Source organism: Zalophus californianus, chromosome 1 (assembly GCF_009762305.2).
Source record: "Zalophus californianus isolate mZalCal1 chromosome 1, mZalCal1.pri.v2, whole genome shotgun sequence".
Taxonomy (NCBI): Eukaryota; Metazoa; Chordata; class Mammalia; order Carnivora; family Otariidae; genus Zalophus; species Zalophus californianus.
Window position 1 is genome coordinate 87,387,789 of NC_045595.1, and position 24,896 is coordinate 87,412,684.

Here is a 24,896-nt window from a genome sequence, read left to right on the forward strand (position 1 = left end):
CACCATTTTCACCCTGGTCCTCCAAAGCTGTACCGAGAGCTTGCAGGGAACGAAAGCTCCTGAGAGCAAACCCGAGCAGCTTGCTTAGCCCAGAGCGACAAGGGCGGGGCAATTCCGCCTCCAGCAAAGACATTTGGAAACCACAGCAACAGGCCCCTCCCCCAGAAGATCAGCACGAACAGCCAGCAAGCCAAGACCAAGTTTACTGATTAAGGAGAACAGGAGAACTCCAGCGCTAGGGCAATACTGCATATAGAATTCATGGCTTTTTTTACTATGATTTATTACTTTTTCAAAGTTAATTTTTTTAACTGTATTTTTTATTTTTCTTTTTCCCTTTTTCAACCAACACCTTATCAATCCCTTTTTTAAAAAAACATTTATTTTTCATTTTTAGAGTCATATTTTATCCCTTCATAGTAGTTACCCTTATTATTGGCATATATATATAAGTTGTTCTCTCTTTAAAATTTTGAGATACAGTTTCTTCTAACAGATCAAAATATACCCTAAATCACTAGTGTATGGCTTGGTTCTAATCTCCTGCCTGATCACATTCTCTCCCTTTTTTTTTTTTTAATCTTCTTCTTTCTTTTTTCAAACAACTTATCAATTCCTTTTATAAAATCTTTTATAATTTTTATCTTTACATTCATCTTCCATCTCTTCATTGTATCAACCCTTATTTTGTACATATATTTCTTTCTTTAAAATTTTAGGAGGCACTTTTTTCTAACAGACCAAAATACGCCCAAAATCTACTGTGTGGCACTGATCTATGCACTAGCCTGATCATATCTGATCATATTCTGGTTTTTTTGTATTGTTCTGTTTTTGTTTTTATCTTTTTCTTTTTGTGTTTTTTTTTTCTCTTTCTTTTTTCTTTCTTTCCCTTTCTTTTCCCCTGGTTTCAGATCTTTTCTGATTTGTATAGAGTATACTTCCTGGAGAAGTTATTAACCTGTTAGCATTTTGTTCTCTTCTTCATCTATTCTCCTCTGGACAAAATGACAAGACGAAAAAAATCACCTCAGCGAAAAGAACAAGAGGTAGTACCGTCTGCCAGGGACCTACTCAATACAGACATTAGTACAATGTCGGACCTAGAGTTCAGAATCATGACTTTAAAGATACTAGCTGGGCTTGAAAAAAGCGTGGAAGTTATTAGAGAAACCCTTTCTGGAGAAATAAAAGAACTAAAATCTAACCAAGTCGAAATCAAAAAGGCTATTGATGACGTGCAATCAAAAATGGGGGCACTAACTGCTAGGATAAATGAGGCAGAAGAGAGAATCAGCGATAGAGAAGACCAAATGATGGAAAATAAAGAGGCTGAGAAAAAGAGAGAGAAACAACTACAGGATCACGAGGGCAGAATTCGAGAGATAAGCGATACGATAAGACAAAACAATTGGGATCCCAGAAGAAGAAGAAAGAGAGAGAGGGGCAGAAGGTATATTGGAGCAAATAATAGCAGAGAACTTCCTAATGTGGGGAAGGAAACAGGCATCAAAATCCAGGAGGCACAGAGAACCCCTCTCAAAATCAATAATAATAGGTCAACATCCCGACATTTAATACTAAAACTTAGGAGTCTCAGAGACAAAGAGAAAATCCTGAAAGCAGCTCGGGAGAAGAGATATGTAACCTACAATGGTAGAATTATTAGATTGGCAACAGACCTATCCACAGAGACATGGCAGGCCAGAAAGGACTGGCATGAGATCTTCAGAATACTAAACGAGAAAAATATGTAGCCAAGAATACTATAGCCAGCTAGGCTCTCATTGAAAATTGAAGGAGAGATAAAAAGCTTCCAGGACAAACAAAAACTAAAGGAATTTGCAAACACAAAACCAGCCCTCCAAGAAATATTGAAAGGGGTCCTCTAAGCAAAGGGAGAGCCTAAAAGCAGCATAGATCAGAAAGGAACACAGACAATATACAGTCACAGTCACCTTACAGGCAATACCATGGCACTAAATTCATACCTTTCAATAGTTACCCTGAATGTAAATGGGCTAAATGCCCCAATCAAAAGACACAGGCTATCAGATTGGATTAAAAAACAAGACCTATCGATATGCTGTCTGCAAGAGACTCATTTTAGACCCAAAGACACCCCCAGATTGAAAGTGAGGGGGTGGAAAACCATTTCCCATACTAATGGACACCAAAAGAAAGCTGGGGTGGCAACCCTTATATCAGACAAACTAGATTTTAAAACAAAGACTGTAATAAGAGACGAAGAAGGACACTATATCCTACTTAAAGGGTCTATACAACAAGAAGATCTAACAATTGTAAATATCTATGCCCCTAACATGGGAACAGCCAATTTTATAAGGCAATTAATAACCAAAGCGAAGAAACACATTGACAACAATACAATAATAGTGGGGGACTTTAACACCCCTCTGACTGAAATGGACAGATCATCTAAGCAAAAGATCAACAAGGAAATAAAGACTTTAAATGACACACTGGACCAAATGGACTTCACAGACATATTCAGAACATTCCATCCCAAAGCAACGGAATACACATTCTTCTCTAGTGCCCATGGAACATTCTCCAGAATTGATCACATCCTAGGTCACAAATCAGGTCTCAACCGGTACCAAAAGACTGGGATTATTCCCTGCATATTTTCAGACCACAATGCTTTGAAACTAGAACTCAGTCACAAGAGGAAAGTCGGAAAGAACTCAAATACATGGAGGCTAAAGAGCATCCTACTAAAGAATGAATGGGTCAATCAGGAAATTAAAGAAGAATTTAAAAAATGCATGGAAACCAATGAAAATGAAAACACAACTGTTCAAAATCTTTGGGATACAGCAAAGGCAGTCCTGAGAGGAAAGTATATAGCAATACAAGCCTTTCTCAAGAAACAAGAAAGGTCTCAAATACACAACCTAACCCTACACCTAAAGGAGCTGGAGAAAGAACAGCAAATAAAGCCTAAACCCAGCAGGAGAAGAGAAATCATAAAGATCAGAGCAGAAATCAATGAACTAGAAACCAAAAGAACAGTAGAACAGATCAACGAAACTAGGAGCTGGTTCTTTGAAAGAATTAACGAGATTGATAAACCCCTGGCCAGACTTATCAAAAAGAAAACAGAAATGACCCAAATCAACAAAATCATGAATGAAAGAGGAGAGATCACAACCAACACCAAAGAAATACAAACAATTCTAAGAACATATTATGAGCAACTCTATGCCAGCAAATTAGATAACCTGGAAGAAATGGGTGCATGCCTAGAGATGTATCAACTATCAAAATTGAACCAGGAAGAAATAGAAAACCTGAACAGACCTATAACCACTAAGGAAATTGAAGCAGTCATCAAAAATCTCCCAACAAACAAAAGCCCAGGGCCAGATGGCTTCCCAGGGGAATTCTATCAAACATTTAAAATAGAATTAATACCTATTCTCCTGAAACTGTTCCAAAAAATAGAAATGGAAGGAAAACTTCCAAACTCATTTTATGAGGCCACCATTACCTTGATCCCAAAACCAGACAAAGACCCCATCAAAAAGGAGAATTACAGACCGATATCCTTGATGAACATGGATGCAAAAGTTCTCACCAAAATACTCGCCAATAGGATCCAACAGTACATTAAAAGGATTATTCACCACGACCAAGTGGGATTTATCCCTGGGCTGCAAGGATGGTTCAACATCCGCAAATCAATCAACGTGATACAATACATTAACAAAAGAAGAACAAGAATCATATGATCCTCTCAATAGATGCAGAAAAAGCATTTGACAAAGGACAGCATCCTTTCTTGATCAAAACTCTTCAGAGTATAGAGTTGGGGATACATACCTCAATATCATAAAAGCCATCTATGAAAAACCTACAGCGAATATTCTTAATGGGGAAAAGCTAAGAGCTTTTCCCCTAAGGTCAGGAACGTGGCAGGGATGTCCACTATTACCACTGCTATTCAACATAGTATTAGAAGTCCTAGCCACAGCAATCAGACAACAAAAAGAAATCAAAGGCATCCAAATCGGCAAAGAGGAAGTCAAACTCTCACTCTTTGCAGATGATAGGATACTGTATGTGGAAAACCCAAAAGACTCCACCCCAAAACTGCTAGAACTCATACAGGAATTCAGTCAAGTAGCAGGCTATAAAATCAATGCACAGAAATCAGTGGCATTCCTATACACCAACAACAAGACAGAAGAGAGACAAATCAAGCAGTCGATCCCATTTACAATTGCACCCAAAACCATAAGATACCTAGGAATAAATTTAACCAAAGAGGCAAAGGATCTGTACTCAGAAAACTATAAAATACTCATGAAAGAAATTGAAGAAGACACAAAGAAATGGAAAAACGTTCCATGCTCATGGACTGGAAGAACCAACATTGTGAAGATGTCAATGCGAGCAATCTACACATTCAATGCAATCCCCATCAAAATACCATCCACTTTTTTCAAAGAAATGGAACAAATAATCCTAAAATTTGTATGGAACCAGAAGAGACCCCGAATAGCCAGAGGAATATGGAAAAAGAAAAGCAAAGCTGGCGGCATCCCAATTCCGGACTTCCAGCTCTATTACAAAGCTGTCATCATCAAGACAGTATGGTACTGGCACAAAAACAGACACATAGATCAATGGAACAGAATAGAGAGTCCAGAAATGGACCCTCAACTCTATGGTCAACTTATCTTTGACAAAGCAGGAAAGAATGTCCAATGGCAAAAAGACAGTCTCTTCAACAAATGGTGTTGGGAAAATTGGAGAGCCACATGCAGAAGAATGAAACTGGACCATTTCCTTACACCACACACAAAAATAGACTCCAAACGGTTGAAAGACCTAAACGTGAGACAGGAGGCCATCAAAATCCTAAAGGAGAACACAGGCAGCAACCTCTTTGACCTCAGCTGCAGCAACTTCTTCCTAGAAACATCCCCAAAGGCAAGGGAAGCCAGGGCAAAAATGAACTATTGGGATTTCATCAAGATAAAAAGCTTTTGCACAGCAAAAGAAACAGTCCACAAAACCAAAAGACAACCGACAGAATGGGAGAAAATATTTGCAAATGACATATCAGATAAAGGGCTAGTATCCAAAATCTATAAAGAACTTATCAAACACAACACCCAAAGAACAAATAATCCAATCAAGAAATGGGCAGAAGATATGAACAGACATTTTTCCAAAGAAGACATCCAAATGGCCAACAGACACATGAAAAAGTGCTCAACGTCGCTCGACATCAGGGAAATCCAAATCAAAACCTCAATGAGATACCACCTCACACCCGTCAGAATGGCTAAAATTAACAAGTCATGAAACGACAGATGTTGGCGGGGATGTGGAGAAAGGGGAACCCTCCTACACTGTTGGTGGGAATGCAAGCTGGTGCAACCACTCTGGAAAACAGTATGGAGGTTCCTCAAACAGTTGAAAATAGAGCTACCATACGATCCAGCAATTGCACTACTGGGTATTTACCACAAAGATACCAATGTAGGGATCCGAAAGGGTACTTGCACCCCGATGTTTATAGCAGCAATGTCCACAATAGCCAAACTGTGGAAAGAGCCAAGATGTCCATCGACAGATGAATGGATAAAGAAGATGTGGTATATATACACAATGGGATGTTATGCAGCCATCAAAAGGAATGAGATCTTGCCATTTGCAATGACGTGGATGGAACTGGAGGGTGTTATGCTGAGTGAAATAAGTCAATCAGAGAAAGACATGTATCATATGACCTCACTGATATGAGGAATTCTTAATCTCAGGAAACAAATTGAGGGTTGCTAGAGTGATGGGGGGGTGGGAGGGATGGGGTGGCTGGGTGATAGACAGTGGGGAGGGTATGTGCTAATGGTGAGCACTGTGAATTGTGCAAGACTGTTGAATCATAGATCTGTACTTCTGAAACAAATAATACAACATATATAGAAAAAAGAAAAAGAAGAAGATAGCAGGAGACGATCTCGTCTGATCTCGGTAGCTAAGCAGGGTCGGGCCTGGTTAGTACTTGGATGGGAGAAGATAGCAGGAGGGGAAGAATAAAGGGGAGTAAGTCAGAGGGGGAGTTGAACCATGAGAGACAATGGACTCTGAAAAACAAACTGAGGGTTCTAGAGGGGAGGGGGGTGGGGGGATGGGTTAGCCTGGGGATGGGTATTAAAGAGGGCACATTCTGCGTGGAGCACTGGGTGTTATGCACAAACAATGAATCATGGAATACTACATCAAAAACTAATGATGTAATGTATGGTGATTAACATAACAATAAAAAATTTATAAAAAAACAGAACAGAGAGATGTATACAGTTTATGTTCTAAAGGTGTTTCTAAATTACTAAAAATTGTTTTTGCTTTGAAATAGTTCAAAATGCCAACGGATAATTATTTACTTGATTTTTTTCAGCAAAGCTTTGTCCCCCCCCAGATAGTACCAAATTCAGTTCCAGTTCTAAGGGAGGTCCCTATCCAAGAAGTTGTACCATATTGAGTTTATTCTATACCTAAAGATAAAGATACACTTATTTTAATGCTAAAGATACAGAGTGTCCCATATGTTCATCCTATGATCAATGACAAGAAACAGCAGAACACAGAAAAATCTCTGTAAAATTTGAGAAGAGGGATAAAAAACTATATTTATGATGATTTTTGCTTAAAAATTGAGAGACATCCATTTTTCAGATAAATAAAATGCTAATTATAAGCTACATTAAGTCTCAAAAAAAGTTTCCAAGTAATTAGGCAATAGAAGAAATGTATTATATGAGGGGCGCCTGGGTGGCTCAGTCGTTAAGTGTCTGCCTTCCGCTCAGGTCATGATCCCAGGGTCCTGGGATGCAGCCCTGCATCGGGCTCCCTGCTCAGCTCCCTGCTCTCGCTGTACCCCTCCCCACCAACTCATGCTCTCTCTCTCTCTCAAGTAAAGTCTTTTAAAAAAAAAGAAAAATTATATGAAATTAGAACATACATGTACATATTTATATACAGAGAATATTCATTAAAATAAGGAGGATCAAAGTCAAAGGCAAGAAAAACTTGACCCATAAAGGTAATGCCACTTTCATAGGAGAAAAAAGAAAGCACTATGTGAGAATTCAGAAAATGAAAATGAGCAGGAAAACATTCCATATAGCATGACATGCATGTTAAGACAATACATTTTCTCCTTAATATTATTATGGAAACACTGCTTTCTATATCTGTCCTTACACTACACGGCACTCCTTAGCTTATATGAAAAACCAAAAACAATTCAATGTAATCGAGATTCTCATCATGATTGTGGTACCAATACTCAACAATTTCTAAAATTTGTAATTATTTTGAACGTATTCATAAAAAATTCAAACCAAATTAAGATTATAAACTAAAAGAACAACTAACTATAGCTCTTAGAGTGTAAAATAAGAAACCTCCATATAAATTTTCCACAAATATATTTTAAAAAGCTATATTCATGCCTTCAAAATTTCCAGAAATTTTGGACGCCTGGGTGGCTCAGTTGGTTAAGCATCTGCCTTCGGCTCGGGTCGTGATCCCAGCGTCCTGGGATCAAGTCCCTACATCGGGCTCCCTGCTCAGCGGGAAGCCTGCTTCTCCCTCTCCCTCTGTCTGCCGCTCCCCCTGCTTGTGCTCTCTCCCTCTGACAAATAAATAAAACCTTAAAAAACAGAATGTTTAAAAAAAAAATTCCAGAAATTTTATACATCTCTACAAGCTACTACCTACTTTCTCAACAATCAAAATAAATCGTAACACCTTTGTCTTTTTTCTCTGATGACTGCCTCAAGAATAACCTATAACCAAATCTAACCAATATTGGCTTTCTATTAATTTTCTTTGGCAAAGCATTTAGCAGCAATTAAGCATTTTATCCAAAAAAGGCAATTTTCTAAGATTTCATGTCCTCTCAAGACAGAGCCAACTTAGTATCTTATATTGCTTACTATCTTAAAATGAAGTGATAAGAAGACTAAAAGTTCCAGATATTCTTAATTTTAGAAAGTGTCGTATTTACTTGTTTGCCCTTATTCTGAATTTTAAGTTGAGGGAAATAGGCTAAGTACTATAAAGGTTAAACATTAATTCTTTTCATCAGTTAATAAAATTGTTAGTAGTAACTTCAACACTATGAATTCTTAGGTGGCAATCAGTGCAATGACAGATGTCACAGACAATCCTGTACATTCAATTTCAACTTCCTGATGAGTGATCAATTGTTCAAAAAATAGGTTGACTCTCCAAAACAGTTAAAGACTTTATCTACATCATGTTAAAAAGAAAACAAAACAATCTATTTTTCAAGTTAAAGACTTAAGTACAGATAAAAACAAAGAGCTAGGGGTGCCTGGGTGGCTCAGATGGTTGAGCGTCTGCCTTCACCTCGGGTCATGATCCCAGGGTCCTGGGATCGAGTCCCGCATCGGGCTCCCTGCTCCTTGGGAGCCTGCTTCTCCCTCTGCCTCTATCTCTCTGTCTCTCATGAATAAATAAATAAAATCTTTAAAAAAAAAAAAAAAAAGAGCTATTTCCCAAGCTGGGCTAGAGGACCAAATGATCTTGTTTGTTTGCCTGCCTGTCTCTTGTATACATGCAAGCATACATGAACGTGCACTTAAGTGTGCACACAGACACACACACACAAGGGACAATAAAGTTGAAAATCTGACTCTATATTGCCTAGAATTTTTACAACGCTCTCTCATTTGTTATTTCTCTTAAGACACCCTTAATTTTCTACTTCTAATTTCAAGAAACAGAAACTTACCAATATCACTGGCAAATTCATAGACATGGGGTTTTTGCAGCAGCCCTAACTGGCACATACAGGTAAGGGCATTAAGAGCTTTAACAATAACAAATTCCTCAGCATCACTAAGACCTTGTTGCAGCAGGGGTTTGAGAATTGAGGAGCTCTGCCAACCAACATACGCAGCAACACCTGAAAGAGAAGCAACATTATATGATTATTCTATACCTGAAAGTACAAATGCCATTAAGTTAAACAATAAAATTAATCAAAACCCAAATATATTGAGCAACAATCCAGGATAGGCCATTGCACTTCCTACTCAGCACAATATATGAAAAAGATCCATACCAAAGCAAATCACCAAGAAATTCTGGAACACCAAGGGAAAAAAAAAGATCTTATGAACTTAGAGAAAGAAAAATATGTCCCCTAAAAAGGAAAGAGGAACAATGAAAACGATCTTCACAATATAATCTTTAGGAACAATGGAGGCTAGAACACAACAGAGCAAGACCTCCAAAGTTGTCAAATAAACTTTACACTTAAACTGCCAATAAAATAAGAGAACAAAATCATTTTAAAACATACAAAGACTAACCAGGTTGACTTCCCATGCAACCCTACCTAAGAAAGTTTCTTGAGGATGTTCTTCAGCAAAATAAAAAAAAAAATGCAGAATATACAAAAATGACAGATACAGTAACCCAGGAATTCAAGGGGATAAACTGATAATAGCTAGCAAAGATTCAGAAATCAATCAGCCAAATTAGAACAAAAAGCCAATAAATTTCAAAAATGTTATCAAAAAGAAAAATGGAACAGATTACAAGCAATAGGTAAAACTGGTAAGAAAGAAGCTTGATATTAGACAAGGTAAAGAAGATGTATCACTTTCTTTTGAAAGGAAAACAAAGGAATCTGAAAGCCCAGAACAAAAAATTGTTCCAGAAAATAATGGTATAAATAAAAATTAAAAAATGTGCAATATCCTTAATAATCTGCAGAAGACAGGAAGAAGAATCCACTGATGACATGCTAAATATTTTCATCAAGTGATAAAGGAGTCATGGCATTAGAACTGTGGCGAAGCAAATATAGTACACTACTTGGTTTTAAAGTCAATAAAATTTACACATAATCATGTAAATTTTGCTTTGAAATTTCAGAATCAGTCTATACAAGCACAAGACTTTATTATGACTACAGAACAAAATATAAATATTATCAACTATGCAATGCATTTGTTAGTTGAACTGTCAATCAATAATTGGCTGAAAGAACCAACCAACAAGGAAAAGGAGAAAGAGAAAGGGGCACTCATCTCCTTGTAGTCCAGAAGTAGATCAATAAGAAGTAGGTTTAATTATTCAAAGTTATAAAAACAACACACAAAAACTAAAGCACTGAAAATAGTGATCTACATCTCAAAACCAGAGGGGAAGAGGGATCAGGAAATGGTATGAGTTAAAACTTCATGTGGCATAGGGGAGCCTGGGTGGCTCAGTTGTTAAGCGTCTGCCTTCAGCTCAGGTCATGGTCCCAGGGTCCTGGGATCAAGGCCCGCATCAAGCCCCGCATCAAGCCCCGCATCAGGCTCCCTGCTCGGCAGGGAGCCTGCTTCTCCTTCTCCCACTCCCCCTGCTTGTGTTCCCTCTCTCCTGTGTCTCTCTCTGTCAAATAAATAAATAAAAGCTTAAAAAAAAAACAAAAAAAACCTTCATGTGGCATAGAAAAAAAGTCAAGAGACTAAAGTCTAAAGTCAATAATTCTTAAAAGTAGTAGAAAAATATTAGAGATATGGCAATAAACACCTGAAGATATCAAACTAAAAACAAAATCCAGAGTGGTTGCTTCTGGAAAATGCAACTATTGCTTTTAATACATTGCAGACTTTGAATAATTTACAAAAGCTTATTTCTCCTATAATTGATAAGTAATTACAGAAATTTTTTCTTTAATAAAAGGAAAAATACTACCTAAAATCCCAGCGGATTATATTTAGGAAATTTACAAAGTTAGAAACATATAATGAGCCAAAATAGCTCAAAATCCTTTGGAAAATAAGATTGACATCTGGAGAGCTTAACCTACTAGATACTAAAGTTGCTTATAAATCTAGAATAATTATGGCACCTGGGTGGCTCAGATGGTTAAGCGTCTGCCTTCGGCTCGGGTCATGATCCCAGGGTCCTGGGATTGAGTCCCGCATCAGGCTCCCTGCTCCTTGGGAGCCTGCTTCTTCTCCCTCTGCCTCTCTCTCTCTCTCTCTCATGAATAAATAAATAAAAAGTTTTTAAAAATAATAATAATTATGATATAATAAATATAACTATAATAAAAGAATATAAAATTGAGTACACAAATGAGAAATCAAGGGAACAGAACAGATACCAAGAAAACTAAAACTGAAAGACACAAGCATGCAACACATAATAACATAAGCTTCATCAATCAATGGGAAAGAAATGAAATGTTTAGTGTCAGGAAAACTGATTATTTTTCTGAGGAAAATCAGATTTCACTTTATACCACAGACCAAAATAACGAACAATTAAACAGTTAAGTGTGAAAAATAAAGCATTATAAAAAAAAGATGTGCACCCAACAGATTATTAACCTAACAAGTTACTTGAGCAAAGTATTTGCCACTGATTAAAAATTTTAATGTACATTTATAAAAGGCTCAAAACAGAGGCGCCTGGGTGGCTCAGTTGTTAAGCATCTGCCTTCGGCTCAGGTCGTGATTCCGGGGTCCTAGAATCAAGCCCCGCACTGGGCTCCCTGCTCAGCGGGGAGACTGCTTCTCCCTCTCCCTCCGCCTGCCTCTCTGCCTACTTCTGCTTTCTCTCTCTCTGTCAAATAAATAAATAAAATCTTTAAGAAAAAAAAAGACCAATAAATAAAAAGTACAGAATAAGAAGTATGAATGAGTCATCAACATGAGAAATTTTTCACCTCCACAAATAAGCACAGAAATATCCATCAAAACAAGTTATCATTTTACCATACCAACAGGCAAAGATTATGTGAAGCCTATTCCATGTTAAAGGGTATGCAGTAGGGTCAAACAATGCTGATCAGAATGGAAAATGATACAACGTTTTTTGAAATGCTTATAAAATATATCAGGAGTTTTAAAAATATATTCATATTCTTTAACCCAATAATTAAAATTTCAGACTTCTATCCTCAGAAAATAATAAGCAGCAAATACTTATGTAAAATATTATCTCTATATGAAAGGAAAAAAACAAAAATAATTTAAATATCCACAATTGATAAATTTTGCTAAAACCATATAATGGAATATCTTCATCTATTAAATTATGGTTTCAAAAAAAAATTTAAGATTTCACTTATTTATCTGACAGAGAGAGCACAAGCAGGGGGAGCAGCAGGCAGAGGCAGAGGGAGAAGCAGGCTCCCCGCTGAGCAGGGAGACTGATGTGGGGCTCGATCCCACGACCCTGGGATCATGACCTGAGCCAAAGGCAGATGCTTAACCAACTGAGCCACCCAGGCACGCTGGTTTCAAAAAAATTTTAATGACATGAGAAAATGCTTAGAATATGTCACCAGAAAAAAAATTAAAAAATAAGATTAAAAAGTAATATAATACATACATAATACTTCTGTGCCCAGCACTACTACATATGTTAGTTCATTTTATCTTCACAACAGAATAGATAGGTACTGTTATTTTTCTTAAGATTTTATTTGAGAGAGAGAGCACACACACGCATGCACGCACAAGCGGTGGGGGGGGGGGGGGGGCAGGTGGAGGCACCCCGCTAAGCAGGGAGCGAAGCGGGGCTTGATCCCAGGACTGGGAATCATGACCCAAGCCAAAGGCAGACGCTTAACCGACTAAGCCAACCAGGAGTCCCCAGATAGGTACTAGTATTATGCCCATTTTACAAATACAAAAACTAAGGAAAAAAGACATTAAATGATTTCCCCATCAACCACAACTAGTAAATGACAAAGCCAAAACATGAATCCAACAATATGGCTCCAGAATACCTACTCTTACCAGGTACACAATAGTGCCTCATGACATATATGACAAGATAGCAAAAATGGGATGGAAAGAGGAGAGAGTGACCTACAGAATTAAAACACCAACACATTAACAGACATCATAAAGGATTTTAAGATTAAAGGTGATTTATTTTCTTCCTGGTTTCTTTATTTTTCAAATTTTCTACAGCAAACATGTATTACTTTTATAAACAAAATAAAAACAATGAAAATTATTTTAGAATTAAAAACATTAAGGCATGATTCAAAATACACATGAACTGATCAACAGATGGAAGTTCTAAGCACCACCTTTTCCACAAAAAAGAAATAAAAATAAGATTTGAAAGAAGAAAGCAAGAAAGACAAAGATGTGAGATACAAAGTATAAGTAAGAATAGAGTTAGAGGAGTCTGAGATGCAAGAATGAGATGAATCAATAAACTTATACAAACAGTGGAAAAAACCAAAACAAAAAGGCAACTTTCTGAATGGGAAAAAATATTTGCAAATGATATATCCAATAAGGGGTTAATATCCAAAATATATAAAGAACTTACACAACTCAACACCAGAAAGACAGACAATCCAATTACAAAATGGGCAAAGTACCTGAATGTGGACAAAAGAGAATCCTTGTGCACTACTGGTGGGCATGTAAATTGATACAGCCACTATGGAAAACAGCATGGAAGTTCCTCAGAAATTTAAAAACAGGAATACCATATTACCCAGCAATTCTACTTCTGGGTATATATCCAAATAAATGAATTCAGGCTCTCAAAGAGACATCTGTACTCCCATTTTCATTACAGCATTATTTACAATAGCCAAGATATGGAAGGGACCTAAGTGTCCATCAACAGATGAAAGGATGGGGGCACCTGGGTGGCTCAGTCGCTAAAGCATCTGCCTTCAGCTCAGGTCATTATCCCAGGGTCCTGGGATCGAGCCCCACATTGGGCTCCCTGCTCCACAGGAAGCCTGCTTCTCCCTCTCCCACTCCCCCTGCTGTGTTCCCTCTCTCGCTGTGTCTCTGTCAAATAAATAAATAAAATCTTTAAAAAAAAAAACAAAAAACAGATGAAAGGATGAAGAAGATGTGGTACATATATACAATGGAGTATTTCTCAGTCACAGAAGAGTGAAATCTTGCCATTTGTAACAGCATGGATGGACCTAGAGGGTATTACGCTAAGTTAAACAAGTCAGACAGAGAAAGACAAATAACATATAACTTCACTTATATATGGTATCTAAAAAACAAAATGAAAAATCAAAACAGAAACAGACTCATAAATACAGAGAACAAACTGGTGGTTGCCAGACAGAAGAGGGGTGAGGAGACGGGTGAAATAGGTGAAGGGGATTAAGAGGGACAAACTTCACTATAAAATAAGTAAGTCATGGAATGTAAAATACAACATAAAATATAAACAATAATATTGCAATAACTTTGTTTGGTGACAGTAACTACACTCACCGTGGTGAGCATTTATAATATATGTAAATGTTGAATCACTGTTGTACATCTGAAACTAATATATTATATATCAATTATACATCAAAAAATTTTTAATTTTTTAACTATAAAGAGATCAATAATCTCCAATAGTAACAAAGCAAGAACAGTATACAATTTTGAAACTTTTCAAAAGGAGAAAAGGATCCTTTTCTCCAAAACATTACATGGCAGCATTTGCAGAAATATCAATACTGGTGCTATATGAGTTTCTTTTCTTTTTTTATTTTTTGGGAAAAAAACAAAGACAAACCTTTTAGCAGTTACTTTCCGAGATTATTGGGAACCAAAATCTATACGCTACAGCTTTCTGCAACTACATGAGAAAGTTCAGATACCAGTGAAGCTTTCCAATATGTAGAATAGTTTTTCAATCTTTTAAGCTAACAGACAAGCTGTTACAATCATATGCAAAATGATATAAAAAAAAGGTTAGTTGGTAACCATAACAACATGGCTTTGGCATATACTATTTCATAACTGAATTGGAAACAAAGGAGAAGTAACAACTGACACCACAGAAATCCAAAAGATGATAAGAGAAAACTATAAATAATTATATGCCAACAAACTGGACAAACTAGAAGAAATGGATAAATTCCTAGAAACATATAATTTTCTAAAAGTAAATCAAGAAGAAATAGAAAATCTGAACAGACCAATTACTAGTAATGAAACTGAATCAGTAATCAAAAAACTCCCAAAGAGGGGCACATGGGTGGCTCAGTCTGGTAAGTGGCTGACTCTTGGTTTTGGCTCAGACTGTGTCTCAGAGTCCTGGGATTGAGCCCCAAGTTGGACTCCATGCTCAGCATGGAGTCTGCTTGTCCCTCTCCCCCCCCCCTGCTCATGCTCTCTCTCTCTCTAAAATAAATCAATAAAATCTTAAATAAAAAAAAACTCGGAAAGAACAAAGTCCAGAACCAGATGGATTCACAAGTGAATTTTACCAACCATTCAAAGAATTAATACCTATTCTCCTCAAATTATTCCAAAAAAAAGAAGAGGAAGGAAAGCCAGCATTACCCTGACACCAAAACCAAAGACACCACAAGAAAAAAAAAAAAAAAAAGAAAACTGTAGGCCAATATCTATGATAAACATACATGCAAAAATCGTGAACAAAATACGAGCAACCCATTCAATGAGCATTCAACAATACATTAAAAAAAATCATTCACCACACACGATCAAGTGGGATTTATTCCAGGGATGCAAGGATGGTTCAGTATTTGCAAATCAATACATCACATTAATAAACCAAAGGATAAAATGATATGGTCACCTCAACAGATGCAGAAAAAGCCTTTGACAAAATTTAACATCTGTTCATGACAAAAACTCTCAACACAGTGGGTTTAAGAGGAAACATACCTCAACATAATAGAGGCCATATATAAAAAACCCATAGCTAACATCATACTCAATGGTGAAAAACTAAGAGCTTTTCCTCTAAGAACAGGAATAAGACAAGGACGTCCACTCTCACCACTTTTATTCAACATAGTAATGGAAGTCCAAGCTGCAGCAACTGGACATGAAAAGAAATAAAAGATATCCAAATTGGTAAGGAATAAGTAAAACTGTCACTATTTGCAGATAATATGATTCTATATATAGTAAACTCTAAAGACTTCCCCAAAACACTATGAAAATAAATTCAGTAAAGTTGCAGGATACAAAATACACAGAAATCTTGCAATTCTACACACTAGTAACAAAGCAGCAGAAAGAGAAAGTAAGAAGACAGTTCTATCTGCAATTGCACTGAAAAGAAAAAAATGTGTAGGAATAAATTTAACCATGGAGGTGAAAAACTGGATTTTGGAAACTATAAAACATTGATGAAAGAAATTGGAAGATGATACAAATGGAAAGATACTGTATGCTCATGGGTTCGAAAAATATTGTTTAAAATGTCCATACTACCCAAAGCAATCTACAAATTCAATGCAATCCCTATCAAAATGCCAACATTTTACACAGAACCAGAAAAATATTAAAATTTTTATAAAACCACAAAAGACCCCAAATAGCCAAAGCAATCTTGAGAAAGAAGAACAAAGCTGGAGCTATCACAATCCCAGATTTCAAGATATACTGCAAAGTTGTAGTCATCAAAACAGTGTGGTACTGGCACAAAAACAGACACACAGATCAATGAAACAGGATAAAGGGCCCAGGAATAAATCCACACCTATATGGTCAATTAATCTATGAGAAAGGAGTCAAGAATATACAATGGAAAAAGTCAGTGTCTTCAACAAACAGTGCTGGCAAACCTGGACAGCTACATGCAAAGAATGAAATTGAACCACTTTCTTAAACCATACACCAAAATAAACTCAAAATGGATTAAAGACCTAAATGTAAAACATGAAACCATAAAACTCCTAGAAGAAAACATGGGCAGTAATTTCTTAGATGCAGGCCACAGAAACACGTTCTAGATATGTCACCTCAAGCAAAAGAAACAAAAGCAAAAATAAACAATTGGGACTACACCAAAATCAAAAACTTCTGCAGTGAAGGAAACCATCAACAAAACTAAAAGGTAACTTACTGAATGGTAGAAAGTATTTACAAATGATGTATCTTATAAGGAGTTAGTATCTACCATGTATAAAGAACTTATACAACTCAACACCCAAAAAAATAATCTGATTAAAAACTGGGCAGAGGACCTAAACAGACATTTTACCAAAGATGACATGCAGATGGCCAACAGATACATGAAAAGATGTTCAACATCACTAATCATCAGGAAAATGCAAATCAAAACCACAATGATACATCACCTTATACCTGTCAAAATGGCTAGAATCAAAAAAGCAAGAAACATCAAGTGTTGGCGAGGATGTAAAGAAAAAGGAATCCTTGTACACTGTTGGTGGAAATGTATATTGGTGTAGCCACTGCAGAGAATGGTATAGAGGTTCCTTAAAAAATTAAGAGAAATACTATATGATCCAGTAATTCCACTACTGGGTATTTACCTAAAAGAAAATAAAAACTCTAATTCGAAAAAATATATGTACCCCTATGTTTATTGCAGCATTATTTATAATAACCAAGACATGGAAACAAGCCAAGTATCCGTCAATAGATGAATGGTAAAGAAGATATGGTATATCTATACAATGGAATATTACTCAGCCACAAAAAAGAATGAGATCTTGCCATTTGCAACAACATGGATGGATCTAGAGGGTATTATGCTAAGTGAAAAAAGTCAGAGAAAGACAAATACCATGATTTCAGTTATATGTGGAATCTGAAAAACAAATGAACAAAATAAAAAATTAACACTTTGAAAAAAGTAGAAAAAAAACTACTTAATTTTTCACACATTTTCAGTTTACATAAAGCATAGCCTGCAAGCTTTAATTTTCTGCCTAATTAAATTGATTTTCATTTACACTTGTAGCTTAACTGTTATTTTCTGACTGTAAGTTACTTTCTGATGCATATTTACTATAAAAAATTTGACAAATATCAAAAACATAAAGAAAATAATCACCTACAATCCCAGCCCCAGAGATAATCACTATACAAATCTTAGTATATTCCAGACTTCTTTATAAACATATTTGTTATATTACCTAATAGAACCAATACTTTGGTCACTTTAATAGTATTTCATGGTACTTTCCCAGGTCATAAATATTCTTTTAAAACATTATTTTTAATGACCACATGATATTCCTTCATATGAATGAATCACAATTTAATTAACCAATCCCTTGATTAGCTAAGATATTTTTATCATCCAAAAGCAGCATAAAGACAGAAACACTAGGAGCTCATTTCATTATTAATGAAATTGGTAGTCTTGTCACCTATCTTTCAGACCTCACAGAAGTACTACTTGAGAGAACAATTCAAAACCTTAAAGATGTATTTTAAAACAAATGGTAAAACATACCAACTATACTATCAAAAAAAGCTCCACGAAGATGCCAATCGTTCTTATCATTTAGGAAAGTGATCATGTGGGACAACAAAACATCATTGGCTTTCTGACGTCCAAAGAATACACACAGCCGTGTTATTCCATTTTCCATCAAGGTTTGTTTCACAATATTTTCAGGGTCACTTAGCAAAGTGACAACTTTCTGTTGGACCATTTCATGTAAGGCTTGCAGCTCTAAAAAAAAAAAATAAAATAAAGATAGGATCAGTTTTTTTCCCCCAAGATATACACCTAGGCTTCTTTCTTACTCCTTGGAGGAAAAAGAACAATTAGAGAAGCCACCATAAAAAGTCTATAATCACTAAATTTTTCCACTGTTCAAAGCTCTGAAAGATAGATGGGAAACCAAAATATAAACTGAAGAACAGGGGTGCCTGGGTGGCTCAGTCGTTAAGCATCTGCCTTCGGCTCAGGTCATGATCCCAGGGTCCTGGGATCGAGCCCCACATCAGGTTCCCTGCTCTGCGGGAGGCCTGCTTCTCCCTCTCCCACTCCCCCGCTTGCGTTCCCTCTCTTGCTGTGTCTCTCTCTGTCAAGTAAATAAATAAAATCTTAAAAAAAAAAAAAAAAACCCTGAAGAACACCACCCTGATAAGCATATGCCACAAGCATGGTTCCAACTCATTAATTAAACAGATGTATTTTTGAGGCTCAAGGAGAAAAACTATGGGAAAATACCAAAAAGATCATACTGCCACCAGTAAAATCAACTTGATCAAGGACTTCAAAATACTAGACTTGTTAAGGATATAAACTGATGGTACAATTTAATACTTGCCCACAATTTAATACTTTTAAAAAGCATTTTTAAGGTCAGTTTTATTAAATTTTTAGAAAGCAGAAAATACACTGCAAATCCTGTCAAGGCTTTACATGATGAGGCCACCACCTTCCTCTCTGACTTTATCTCCTACACACCCCCCCTTTTTCCTTTTCCTTCTAAAATGTAAACTCAACAGGAGGATCTTTTCTGTCTTATTCACCGCTGTATTTCTAGTGCTTAGAGCAATTGCCTAATGCAAAGCCAATGTTTAACAATTATCTGCTGGCTTAATGAATGAAGGCAGAGGCCACTCCTGGTGGAGTGGACACCAGGACACCAGGACACCTCCTGGTGTCGCCACTTTCAAGAGAAAAGGTGGTCTGATATGCAAAATACTATGTTTGCATTAAGACAAACTTTAGATTAACTCCAAAAAAGGTTTAACACCTAACTTCATTATCTATAAACATCCAATTACATGGTTATAGAATGTAGAACAGTATCATTTTCTAAGTAATACCATGAAAAAAGCGAGGATTTCCTTTCTGATACATTCTTCTATAAGTTCAAAATTATTCCACTGTCTTCAACTGCAGAGAATATATGCTAAATATGACGCCCTTCTAATAAGTAATAGAGCCATTACTGTTGTGTATAGCATAAAAATCTAAAACTAGATTTCTCTAGCTTCCCTGAACTAGAAATATCCTAGAACAGATCTAAGTGTATTATTTTACTTCTAAATCTTTAACTCAATAAACATTAATTAAAAGTCTGCTAAGAATTGTTTGTATGTAAAGAAACTTAAGACAGAAACTTTGACCTCAAAGAGTTTACCATCACATCTGTTCATTTAAAGCAAAAGGTGTGGGGTTTGATCCGTAAATCATAGATAGTACAACAAAAACACAGTTTATGATTGAGGATACTCAAAGTATACTCACATAAGGAGAAAAGTCTTAGATGCTTTAGCTATGATGATGTCAATGTTTTTTTCTTTCATCTTGTAAGAATTATACCATTCAGCTAGCTTTACTATTGACACAAATCAATTGTGGCTGAAAAACAACTGAACTTAGAATCTGTGGCAACAAGCTAATCATTTTCTGGTTAGGTAACAGTGTATCTAGCATACTGTGTATACAGAGTAGAGAGAAAAATGAAACACCAGGTACCTTTCATACACATACACACACACACACACACACACACACACACACACACACACGAAATACACACCATATATATATATATGGTATTCTTTCATCTTACATGAAAATTACAATGATAGTTTCTTTCAAGTCCACATTAGTAATTCATTCCAAATAATAAGAAATCTGGAAGAGAAAATTATACTACCTGTGTCATAATTTCCATTGGGATGCGTAACTTCATCTATTTCTTCACTATTTGGGTCATTTTCCATATTGAGATTTTTTAACTGTACTAATTCCAGGAACCTCAAAGCTGTTTCAGCCAGCAGAGCTATGTTTTCTACAAAAAAGGGAAAATTTATGATTATAATCTTAAATCCTTGTAATGTTTATAACTTTCCCTTCCTGTCTTTATACATATAAATAACAATCTTAAAACTAAGGAGGAAAAGTAGGACTTTCCAATTTAGCACTTAACCTAATCAGATTTTTGGTAACTAATCTTATAATCTACAACTAACAGTTTTTTAAATATTTTATCTATTTATGAGAGAGAGAGCACAAGGGGGTGATGAGCAGAGGGAGAAGCTGACTCCCTACTGAGCACGAAGCAGGATGTGGGGTTCGATCCCAGGACTCTGGGATCATGACCTGAGCCAAAGGCAGACGCTTAACCGACTGAGCCACCCAAACACCCCTACAACTAACAGTTTTAATAATGAAACATAAACTTCTTTTAAAAACACAAAAATGTACAGCATAGACACTATAGTTAACTCTGCTGTATGATATATATGAAAGTTAAGAGAGCAAATTCTAAGAGTTCTCATCACAAAGAAAAAAAACTTTTTTCTGTTTTTGCTTCTTTTCATTTTACCTATATGAGAGGATGGAAGCCAACTAAACTTGTGGTAATCATTTTAGAATATGTGTAAGTCAAACCATTACACTTTATACCTTAAACTTATACAGTAATACAGGTCAATTATATCTCAGTAAGACTGGGAAAAAAAATACAAAATATCCCAAAATATAGCATTCAAATCTACTGAGGGAAAAGCTTAATCCTTCTACGGAGACCTATAAACAGTATCTTAACAGGTGAAAGATATACATTAGACTGACAGAGAAACATTCACATTAAATTAACAGGCTGGGATGCCTGGGTGGCTCAGTCAGTTGAGTGTCTGCCTTCGGCTCAGGTCATGATCCCAGGGTCCTGGGATCAAGTCCCGCATCAGGCTCCTTGCTCAGCAGGAGCCTGCATCTCCCTCTGCCTGCCTCTCTCTCTCACTCTCTCTCTCTCTGACAAATAAATAAAATCTTTAAAATATAAATAAAAACAGGCTAAGCTGGGCTTCAGAATCACAGACCCGTCTCAAATCTCGGCCCCTGACACTTACTAGGTGGCTGCTTAACATATGAGTATGTTTCACACATACATAGGTCACATCTACCTCAAAAGAGCTGTTACTAAACTGAATCAACCATTATTAGATTGCTTTCCTTGTGATACTCTGAATTTCTTTATGAACCAAAGCATTGCCATGTTTCTGCAGTTGTATTTTCTCCTTTCTCTGTTATCTCCTAAGACTGTGATATTCCTTACCACTGTGCAAATATCTAATTTCTGCGGTCACATTTGCTATCAGATCTGCTTACACTTTCTTCTCCTTTCCATTTTTTATTTATATCTCTATCCTTCCTTCCTTCCCATTTCTGTGCTTAACATATGACCATACCAGGAAAAGACTGCACTCTTTTCCTTAGCAATAAACAGCACCGAACACAGAGCTTAATTAACTACCTTATTTCATCAATTCTCAGACTCACTTTTTCCTTAATTTTTAACACCACTACAATTGAGGTGCATCTCACAAGAGTTGAGATTGCTAAAACTATCAAATGTAGTGATTACTTTTATCTTGGAGTCCCACCCCCTCCCAACCCGCAACAGGTTCAACATTGTTCTGAAGAACAAAAATTTACCTCTAAGTACCCAAGATGTGAATACCTGTAATGCAAGTTCACCCTAAAGATGGGAGAGTTTGGGCCATCCCCTGATAATAAGGTCAAATTCTAGACGAATGTACCCACTTTAATGGATGTATCTTTATTAGGAAAAGTCTCTTACTTTCCTGGGCACTTCTAAAATCTGAGTACATCTATGACTATTTCCCCATTTAGGTTCATACACCACAACACACTTGAAAGTTTACACAAGATACAAATCTATACCACCTCTGAGTCTAAAAAGAATACTGTAAAAGACATTTAAAAATTAATTTTAAATTTTTATAATTACTGACGTGTGTGGTTTAATTATACTTAACCATAAAAGTTCAAATAGACTTCTGGCTCTACTGAAAAAAAGACAGCTTTATCATGCACTAAGCCATGATGAAGGGACACTGCAAGGTACCAACACTGACCCTGGGTTACCATAGACTCTCATCATAAAGACCCAGAAGACCAAAGAAAAGCAGAGTTGCTTCAGAGTCAAGGTACAGACAGCAGCTCTGAGAACTGAGAAAGAATGAGACCAGATACATTTAGGTCATATTGTTTAGCGTCTCCCATTCCCAATTTCCTCACTTGTAAAATGAACGTAATATAACATCTATTGCTCAAGGTTGTTGCAAGGATTAGTTGCAAAAGATATATAGATCTTAGAATCCATATATCTTAGAATCTGAAATCTATCTTAAAATTTATATATCTCTTGCAACAAATCCTTGCAACCTTGAGCAGCAGATGCTCTGACACAGGCTTTTCAATAAATAGTAGTTATTTTTATGCTATCCCTATTAGTAATTGACTGTCACAATGTTGATATAGCAGCTACACATCAGAACCTTACCCATTTAACACAACTGAGAACAAACTAAGACCAACAGTAGGTAATAAAACTCTAAAGAAAGATACAGCTTGTTTTTAAAACCTATAAACTTTTATTTATTTTTCTGGTTTAATTATGTTTGCCAAGTGAATTATAAATATGCTATGTTACAAATTATAAACTCAAATGTACCTTTCTTAAAGAAATCCTGAATTTTCTAGGCCTGACATGTATACCTATACAGTTATGGAAATCAGAAACCATAAATAATAGGCAATGGATAAATATAAATAAAAATATATGTATAGGGGAAAATAAAAAACCCAACAACCACCACTTTGTGGATGTACCTAGAGAAAAGGCCAGAGTCCAAAAACCATTTTTCATATGTTCCATTAAAATAATGACAGGCAAATAGTAAATTTAATAAACCTAGCAAGTACCTTTCAAAAAAGTGACAATATCATCACCACACTTTATGTACTATTTACAAAGACCAAAACAGAATCTGTGATTTCCAGATTATATTAGAAATAAATTATGAATTGTGTTAATGTTTCAGTGACATCTTCCATGCAAAAAGAAGTATGCAGAATTAATTTGGGGAGGTAAAAACATGAATTTTGAGTAAGAATTACAAATAAAACAGGTGGATGTGTTATAACCTCATCACAAAGAAGCCACACACCTCAAGCACTATAGTAACTAAAAGGACCTTAAAATCTGGTAATAGGCTAACCTTTCAACACCTAATTATCCAGCAAAATTCATCTTTTTGAATGGCAATAGACTTGTATCCTACAGTTGATATTCAAACTAGCATATCTGTTCAGAGAAACTTCATAAAGACCTAAAGACACTAAGTCAGAACATACTTGTAAACATTAGTCTCACTCCAAATTAAATGTAGTATACCATGTAAAATCATAGAATATTACATATTTTTCACTTGATAATTCTGATCACTTCAAAAATGAGTACAATCAAAAGTTGAGTCCCAGGAACAGATAACCTACAAAAATTATTAAAATGTACACAAATAGTTCAAGGACTATAATTCACTCTTGGAATCCCCAAATAAATCAGAGAAACAAGAGGTATTATAGTCACTAACTTCAAAAATATGAGCGGCTATTACTTGAACAATAAACTCTTACCAGCATAGGCTAGTCTAACAATAGTAGCATCATCTTGGGCTAAGTGGGCTATGCCTGGCAGAATATATTCCGGATAGATATTGACATCATTGCGAGGAACCTCTTTGACAAGAGCAAGAACTTTGGTCAACGTCCTCAAGGCCTCAGCCCTCACTCTAGGAACAGAGTCATTGCTGAAATGCAAAAGATATGGAGTAATACGATCCAAAAGAATTTCTACACTTAATCTTGGGGCCAAATGTAAAATAAGTTCCAAAGCAGCAAGTTTGGAATCACAGTATTTAAGGGTCTGCAGACAGGACGTTATAACAGACACCAAGATAACCAGCCCATTTTCCTTAGGCTCTCCTTCTGCTTTTTCTGGCAGATCATGTCCACAGAGATTGTGAATAATGTTGCCCAAATCCTTCCGTATAACCAGAATGCGCTCATCTGCAGAAAGAAATGTTTCCTTGGCAAACTGGGCCATGTAGGGCTGAAGGAATGTGTAAAATATTTCAGGAAAGGCATTGCCACGCTGCTGTTTTAGGTAATCTTCTGCCCCTAAACGTTTATCTGGCTCACGATGAATCATCTGAGTTACCTACACCAAGGGGAGAAAAGGAGTAAAAAATAGATTTGAGAACAGCAGATTAAATCAGATGAAAGCTACAAGGGCAACTTAAATATGACATAAAGAATTTTTG

General features: G+C 36.2%; 1 protein-coding gene across 7 annotated transcripts in view; it reads right to left on the minus strand.

Moving 5' to 3' along the window:
* PIK3R4 (phosphoinositide-3-kinase regulatory subunit 4) overlaps positions 1-24,896 on the minus strand; it is a 90,740-nt gene that overhangs the window by 54,336 nt on the left and 11,508 nt on the right. For all 7 annotated transcript variants that reach the window (XR_003518329.1, XM_027585641.1, XM_027585642.1 and 4 more), the window contains exons 4-7: positions 24,211-24,793; positions 20,420-20,554; positions 18,250-18,471; positions 8,798-8,971 (exon numbers count right to left, since the gene is read on the minus strand). Coding sequence is in view for 6 of the 7 variants with exons in the window: in XM_027585641.1 (XP_027441442.1) it covers positions 8,798-8,971; positions 18,250-18,471; positions 20,420-20,554; positions 24,211-24,793 (1,114 nt within the window). In the remaining variant the exon portion in view is untranslated. The remainder of the gene's footprint in view (positions 1-8,797; positions 8,972-18,249; positions 18,472-20,419; positions 20,555-24,210; positions 24,794-24,896) is intronic.